Source organism: Myotis davidii, unplaced genomic scaffold, assembly GCF_000327345.1.
Source record: "Myotis davidii unplaced genomic scaffold, ASM32734v1 scaffold187, whole genome shotgun sequence".
Taxonomy (NCBI): domain Eukaryota; kingdom Metazoa; phylum Chordata; class Mammalia; order Chiroptera; family Vespertilionidae; genus Myotis; species Myotis davidii.
This window is the reverse complement of record NW_006383018.1, coordinates 2,233,248-2,241,609: the sequence shown is the minus strand read 5'-3', so window position 1 is coordinate 2,241,609 and position 8,362 is coordinate 2,233,248. Positions and strand designations below refer to the sequence as shown.

The 8,362-nt window shown below is 40.4% G+C and overlaps 1 protein-coding gene across 2 annotated transcripts in view; it reads right to left on the bottom strand.

Annotated features, from left to right (window-relative positions):
• Positions 1 to 2,427: 2,427 nt before the first annotated feature.
• The window catches only part of CLDN12 (claudin 12), an 11,820-nt gene continuing 5,885 nt past the window's right edge, over positions 2,428 to 8,362 (bottom strand). For both annotated transcript variants that reach the window (XM_006779189.2, XM_015558335.1), the window contains one exon: positions 2,428 to 5,841. In XM_006779189.2, coding sequence (XP_006779252.1) covers positions 5,074 to 5,808 — 735 coding nt within the window. In that variant the 5' untranslated portion in view covers positions 5,809 to 5,841 and the 3' untranslated portion in view covers positions 2,428 to 5,073. The remainder of the gene's footprint in view (positions 5,842 to 8,362) is intronic.

The window sequence follows — 8,362 nt, the reverse complement described above, 5'->3', positions numbered from 1 at the left end:
GAAAGAGCTATATGGACAGAGGAACAACCAGTAAAAAATCCCACAGGCAGAAAAATGGTTCATGTTTTTGTGAAACTGCTAAAGGGAGTTTACATGTCATGAGCTGAAGGAGAAAGTCACATAGGTCAACGAGTCCCACCTAGACAAATACATTCTTCTCTCTTCTGGGCTTTCAAAGTGCCTTATTTACGTGTTTTAATCTAACTCTTATGACATCAGCAAATTAATCTTACCTGAGCAATAGTGCTTGGTGGTAAATGTTTAACAAGCAGCTCTCCAAAATAAAGGGGGGAGGGGAAAAGGAAAGGGACAGAAAGAAAGGAAAGAGAAACAGATTCTAACTTGTAGCATTTGTCAATTTCTGTGGCATAAATACTTCCACTAGGGCCAATTTCAAGCTACTTATGTCACTGAACAGGGAGTTGGGAAGAGGAGCACAACTGGCCAGTACCACCTGGCTCCTATGGCCAGGAGCAGGTGAGCAGGTAGGAAACACAATGGGACCAGTTGAGCCAAAGCCCTCACTCACGTGGCCAGTAAGGAGGAAGGTGGGCTTCCTGCTCACCCCAGACCTGGGCCTTCCCACTCCCTGCAGCAGCCTCCTGGTGCTAAAATCCCCACCTGACCTTCCAGACAGGATTAGCCAGAGAGTGAAGGCAAGAAAAGGGTCATGAGGGAAAGGAAAAATTATGTTAAAATATAACTGAATCATCTTGATTTACTATAAGTGGGCTTTCAAACTGATGGGTGTGAATCTTGGAGTGAAGCCACTGGATATAATGCAGTTAAAGTATCGATAATGCCTTTTCTCTTAATGAAAAGCTTCTATCTATTTCTATAAAGCAAAACTCTGGAGACCTGAACAAACATTGTTATTCTACAGAGGATTTTAGTGAACAAAGACCTTTCAAAATCATGATTACTAGCCTCCTGCTAACAGGACTTAGTCACGCTGCGTTTTTCATACAAAATATGGAAAACTTTCTCCTTTCCTCATTCACCATCTCACTTTCTCAAATTTTGCTGAATAATTTGTTTACAGGACAGTCTAAAATGTTGGCGTATTTCCAAGCAAAATACAACAAACAAGCCCAAATTCCCTATTAATTGAATATGAATATTAGGCAGCTAAAGTTTTGTGCTTTTTCTTTCCAAGTTCAAACTTGGTGCAGTGAGGATTAAAGGGCTCTGCACGCTACGGCATGGACACAGAACCTTCCTGAGCTGAGGCAGTATTTTACTGCAATACAGTTTTTCCTTTCCTCTCCACTTACTTATAGCAGCATGTACAAGTGGATTTTTGCTTTATTCAATGGGTTATAAACCCTTACTATTTTTTTATTATCTTTAAAAAATATTTTTTTATTGATTTCAGAGAGGAAGGGAAAGGGAGAGAGAGATTAACATCAATGAGAGGGAATCATTGATCAGTTGCCTCCTGCACACCCCCGACTGGGGATTGAGCCCCCAACCCTGCCACGTGACCTGACTGAGGAATCGAACCACGACCCCCTGGTTCATAGGTCGGCGCTCAACCAGAGCCACACCGGCTGGGCCACTATTATTTATTTTGATGCTCATATTTCCCAGATTTGGCCAGCGAGGACCTCTTCAGACTGGATCCTCTGTAACTTGATAAGCCATCATTCTTCAAGCATTTCCTCACTTTCTGGAAGAACATGGTGTGTTGGGCCATCTTGTACTTTCCTAGCCAGAATAGAAGCAGTCTTTTCTCCAAGGGTGTATTTTTAAAAACTGGTCTTGGATAGTGGTTGCAAGTAATCTATAATTCTCACTTCTGGTTGGTGAATCAGCACAAAAGGATTCTCTGGCATTGAGTCACCCTCAGTCAGTCTGCCCAGCTGAGGGGCAGACTCTGCACTGTGGTGTGTTAACACAATCAGCCAGGACGCCCAGCCTGAAGCAGATTCAGTTTCCAGTGCAACAGATGGCTCTCCATGTAAGGCCCCGTGGGCTCGGTGAGGAGTACATGTGAGAACTACCCCAGGAGACTGTAATCCAAAACACGAAAACCCATTCCAGGTTTCAGAAAATTTAAAGGTGATTTACCTGTCAGGACCACTTCTCCTGGAGACCTCAAGTTCTGCAGAGTACAGAAAGGTCCTCTATTTAACCATTTGCTAACTCCTGGTCTCTAAAATCAATCCATTAGGTAACCCCACTGATGAGGCAAATCTGGCACAGATTTCACTGAGTGCTTCTTCGTGGAATGTTAAACAGTCCAGTAAACTCCTAGGACTACTCTTAAAAATGGGTCTTGATGCTTCTAAAATAATAAATCCAGTTTTCCTATTCCACACAGCTTTAAATGGGGCTGTGTCTTTTTAAATTTGCATATATTTGAAAAACATTTCTCAAAATATTTTACCTTAAAGCATTGAGGAAAATGAGGATAGAAACAGAAACTTGTAAAAATACATCTTTTAATAACATCAAGAAGTACAGTACAGTTTTATTGAGGTTTTACATTGCAGCTTACAACAAACAAATTATCTATTACAGTGAATATTTACAAGTAAAGTAAACTTAGGGTTCTTTCCACCCATGGCTGGATAAACCAAATCTGGTGCATCATACCACATTTAAGGTTGCTTTTCAAGCTGGCTGCTGTAAAAGGCCCTTAATGTTAATAGCTTGTAACAACAAAAAAGATCCCCCCTCATAATGATGGCCTGATGAGTGCTCACAATTAAAAAAGAGAATCATAAATACTTGCTTTCCTTTGATGGCTTTGAAGAATAGCTACTGAGAGCAAAGCTGAAATATTAAAGACAAAAAGGGAAACAGCTGTTTCTTTTGTCTAGTGAATCTACAATAAATACTGATTTAAGGCAACAGATTATGAAAAGCATCCAAAAGATTCTTGTAGGAAAGGGTTTCCTCTTATTTATATTTATGATCCCCTGGACTAAAAACTGGCTGAGTCTACTTTTCTTTAACATTGTTTATACGAAGAACAGGGGGATGGTGGAATTCTTGACACTTCTGGAGAAAGTTAGTGAGGGGAGTGAAATTAATTAGCAACGGGGGAAATTAATATTAATCTCAAAATTCTACCTGCCATTGTCTTGGAATGTTCGAGACTCAGCTCAATCTCAGAAGAGTTAAAAGGAATAGAACTGGAGGAAATCAGGAGCTGTAACTAAAAACCCATAGTTGTGCATGCTTTCTCCTGGTGGCATTTAAAAATTACAGACCTGGACTTACTGATATATATACATAAACTAGTGTTGGAATTAGTGGGGGGAAAGTACCACTCACATCCACAGAAGTACCAGAATCATACGCAGGTTTGCAAAGAGGCATACGAATCTGTTTACCATGCAACTAGCTGTTTGTGGAATGATAAAACAGTCCTGTAATGGTTAATGGTTAATAGAACAAAATCCTTATGAACACAGCACTGATGTGTAGTAAATTACACCAACTAAGCAGCTCAAATTCACAAGGGTAAAGACCCAATATCCCTGAATTTCTAAGCATTCGTCTCATTGTTAACATGGTTTCATCTAAATGTTAGCCCATTTGGAGAGATTTTAAATATTCCCTCTTCTCTACTACATCACCATACTTTCAGAAGTGAAAAGTAAACATTTAATTTCTCTACTGCTTTTGCCCATTCTCATGAATCTTATATAGTGTCATTACAGTGTCTAGGCCTAAGGGAGGTGCTCTAAGGGATCCAATGAATTGAAATTCTAGGTTCCAGGATATTGCTGGCACTACACAATAAGCTTGTCAATCAGAAAGCCATGTCTCTGGTTGCAACATATTCCTGGATCAATGACTGAGGAGTTAAGACAAGCTATCAATGAAGTCAGACTGTTCCCTAATTGTCAGATAATAGTTTGGCCTTCTCTATCAAAATTTTTTAGTGAATGGGACAAGGTCTCCTACTTTTCATGTATCCTCTAGAGCAGTGTTTGCCAACCGGAGGTCCGTGGACCACTGGTGGTCCACGAGGTCTGAAAGGTTGGTGACTACTGCTGTAGAGCACCTACTAAAGTGTTGGGCAAAGACATATGTTTAAGGAAGTACTCAGTGATGGGGGCAGGAACTGATTCAAGAGTGAATGTGGTCATGGTGAAGCTATACTTTACTTCACCCATCACTCAAAAGATAGTCATGATAGTGAATCTCTGATGTTTGTCACTGAAGAGCAGATGCTCGTACCCTGCCACTGCCTAAAAGAGAACAAACCACTTGGACCTCTATATCTATTTCCTCTTAGTCACTAAGAGATTATATATGGGCAGGATACCACTTAGTGGGTGATACCTGTAAAACAGGTTTTTCTGCCTCAAAGGAAGCACCACTCCATCTCATGGCACATTTTAACTCCAAGAATATAATTTATAGAATCATTAACTCTTAAAATTGTTAAATGTTGTCCATACTAATAGATACTTAAAATGTTTAGCTTATTTTCTCTGATATCACTTAAAATATATATATTTTTAAACATTGGCATGAGGTAGAAGGTAAGGAACTCACAAAAGAAAGTAATCTTCAAAATACCGAACTCTATCCAATGCAATTAGCCCCAAGAGAGAACTAAGAAAAGTCACAGCCTTAAGCTGGTAGTCTGACTACTGTAAAGATCTGAATTACCATTACCTGAAATAAATTTCTTATATCTGAAATTGCTTTTTTTTTTTTTACTGGCTTAAGGTAGTACAGAAACAGGACAAGACACATTCTGAAATATTTGTAAAGATCACATACAACAACTTCTCTTAGCCATCATTTTTCACACTGCCATGTTGCTCTAAATCACCTCAATTGAGACACGGGTCCTTTCCACTTGAATTACTGATCAGATATCAATATAGAGGTTAAAAATCCTCCTAGCATAAGGAGCAAGATAAAAGAACGATTCACATTTAAAATAGTGTACTTTTCATAAAACTAGCAGCACTTCATTCTACTAGGACATACAAATCTGGTTTCATAGACTGGTCAGAAACAAAGGAAAATATATATTGGTCCAAGACAGCTCCTTGTACAAGGGAAATGTGAGGCGAAAAGTGTTCTTTAACAACCACTTCTCCATTAGGTGTTGTGTGAAACTACTGGAATGTCGATTTCAATGGCAGAGAGGCGGGAGCGTGCTGAATAGGGCTGTGAGTAAGTATGCATACTGGGAGGATGGGAGTACAGTGGTTGCCAGAAAGGAGAAGGCAAAGATTTGCATGCACAATACCAAATAAACAGTAGAAGGGAAGTCATAAACAGGCCCCCAGCACTAGCGATTGTGACATACACTGCATAGTCAAATGTAAAGACTGGCTCGAACTTCCTGTTCAGATGGGTGTTGTAAAAGAAGACCCAGATGGATGGGGAGAGGCTCACAGTACCTGCCAGGAAGAACAGCAGCCCCGCCACCAGGTGGCAGCCTGCACTATTGACCAGACACTTGGCCAGTTTGATGTTGGGCACCGAGGACCTGAAAGCCGTGTTACACATTCCAATCAGGCAGAGCAGCAGGGCACCCATTGCGATCAGGATGCTGAGGGGCAGGGCAAACTGGAGGACCCGCAGGTCCAGCTGGTCAACTGACGAGTACCAAGTAGTGTCGTACATCAGGCAGTCACTGCTCCCGTCGTACCGGGCACACTTCACCCACAGGCCTGTGTAAACAGTCAGGTTCTTCTCATTTCTGTTGAATGTGATCAGTCGCAATTTTCTCCAGTTGGGAAGCAGAGTCCCCGCAAAGAGGCCTGCTACCGAGGCGATGCCACACAGGAAGGAGAGCACTGTGGCTGCATGGACGTCCCGACAGCCCATGGCAGGCAGGCTTGCGCAGTACTGCCGGTCAGACTAGGGGGTGACACACAGAGGACAAATCATGAGGGGATAACAAGAGCAGAGTGGAAAAGGTGGGGCTGATTGGCAACATAACTAATGATGTCACAGAGAAGAGGAAATTTTGTCCCTGTAGCCTCTATATGTACAATAAAAATGTTTATAAATACATGTGCGTGAGACCTCAGAGCATAGGTGCACACACACACACACACACACACACACACACACACACACACACACTGGGTCATGTAGCAACTAAAGTCTTTAGACATGACTATTTTCTTCATAGCGAATCACAGGAACAACCAAATTAATTCCAAATTCTCTTAACATCACATCTGAAATTCTCTTGGTTGTCAAAATCATTCAACATACATATTTTAAGTATTTTCAAGTTCCAGGCACACAAATGTATAGGGTCAGGCATTCAATAACCATCACCTACAAACACCACAGTGATTCAGTCTCAAATGCTCAGGCAAATGTAAAATGAGACTAGCGCCCAGCAGAGGTGAAGGTGGCGCATAGAAGTTAAAGGTGTAGGGTAAGCACTACAGGACAGCAGAATGGGTGAGGGCAGATGCGGAGGCGGACTGCTTGGGTTCTCGTCCCCACCTCCTACTTGCCAAGTGACCTTGGGTCAGCTACAAACTTCTCTGTGCCGCATGTTTCTCATTGTAAAATGTGAAGAATAACAGTGCATATCCCACAGAATTGTACTAAGTATTTAATGAGTTAATATAATATCAAGTGGTTAAAACAGATCTGGCACATTCTAAGTGTGAGGCAAATGTTAATTACTTCTCAGTGGCCAGCTCAATGCTTGGCATACCAGAGCAGTTCAAAAAACACTTGTTGAATAAATGGTAAAGAAGAAAAAGCAAACATCTTATTCTTTTATACTAGGCACACCAGAAAATTACAAAACATAAATGGACTCTTCTGAATGAGTTAGTCCAATAAAAAGACAAGAAAAGGGTCCCTGAAATTATTTTGCTCAGCTTTTCAAAATGACTTGCATGCTTTGCAGATTATTATACTACCGGTTATTGGTTATTATATTAATATACTACTACTGGTTATTATACTATTACTGCTCACATAAGATGAATGCTCAGATTTCTTAAGTAATGATAACCTATCTCTATTAATGCTACTATAAGGAAAGGAAGAAAAGTAAGCAATGTTCTTTTTCTGTATTTGACAAACTATAAAAACCAATATTTATTCAGCTTCAAATTTCTGAAAAGTTTGAAACTCACTCTCCAAACACCACTCAAATATATTCTCTCTGCCTTCTACCATGTCCCCGAACAGGCAATAGAACAGACTACTTTAATAAGGCAGCACATTTACTTCTTTTAGTCAGGTCATGATGAAGCGAAAAGATTGAGAATATTCTTACTTCTGTATACAGACCAGGTTTGGAGAATCCATCATCATTTTCAGAGTCAAATCTGATCTGCTGAGATGATGAAGTAACATTTCAGGAGTTCAGGGGCCAGAAAGAAGAGCATGACCCAAATGCTATGAAATTGGGTTAAGACTTGACTAAATGTGTTCAAATGGAAGGCCCATGCTTTGTAGAAAACAAGGTATATTTAATCTAATCCGAAAGACCCTTTCACAGGGGTTGCCTAAATACATCCTGCATATCAGATATTTACATTACGATTCATAACAGTAGCAAAATTACAGTTATGAAGTAGCAACGAAAATAATTTTATGGTTGGGGGTCACCACAACATGAGGAACTGTATTAAAGGGTCACAGCATTAGGAAGGTTGAGAACCGCTGTATTAAAGGAATAGTCCTTATTTTTTTCATGCAAACTTGGAGGAAAAACTGTCTTGACTAAATTTAGCAAACAACCACCTTGGTTCAGCAATGGAAATTCTGTTGCAGGTTTGAGAATATTTATACTGGAAAAGGTGACTAATGAAACCAGGGGTCCTTATGTCTTTGATTTAATTTAGGCATAAATCCTACCTCTAGAAACCATCTCTCTCATATATATTTATTTATTCACCCCTTAGAGACCTAGTCTTTTCACAGGGCCTGGACCTCCAGCAGGCTAAAGATAACATCTTGACCTAAGTTATACTGCAGCTTCTGAGTCCTAAGGTGGAACGACCCTCAGCTACTTTCCTAAGAACCAGATAAAAGGGCACCAGTACAAACCTCAGAACTGTCCTCAAGACCTCATGAAGTGATTTATTACTCTTAGCTCACTTCCAATCAATCAGCTCCCCCCACAATCCCGAACCTCCTAACTCACGGTGTCTTGTGATTTTTCCCTATATAATCTATAAACTACATGCCATTGGGGAGTTCGAGCTTTTGAGCATTAAATTCCCATTCTCCTGGGCAGCACCATTCATAATAAAACAGCCAATATTTCTCCACTACAATTCTTGGTGTCAAATGTTTGGGTATGCTAGCACCAGGTGGACAAATATTTCTTTCTCGTTCGATAACACTAATGTCAAGCTCCAGAATTCAGCTTCCTGTTGATTTTGCTCATTTACGTGTC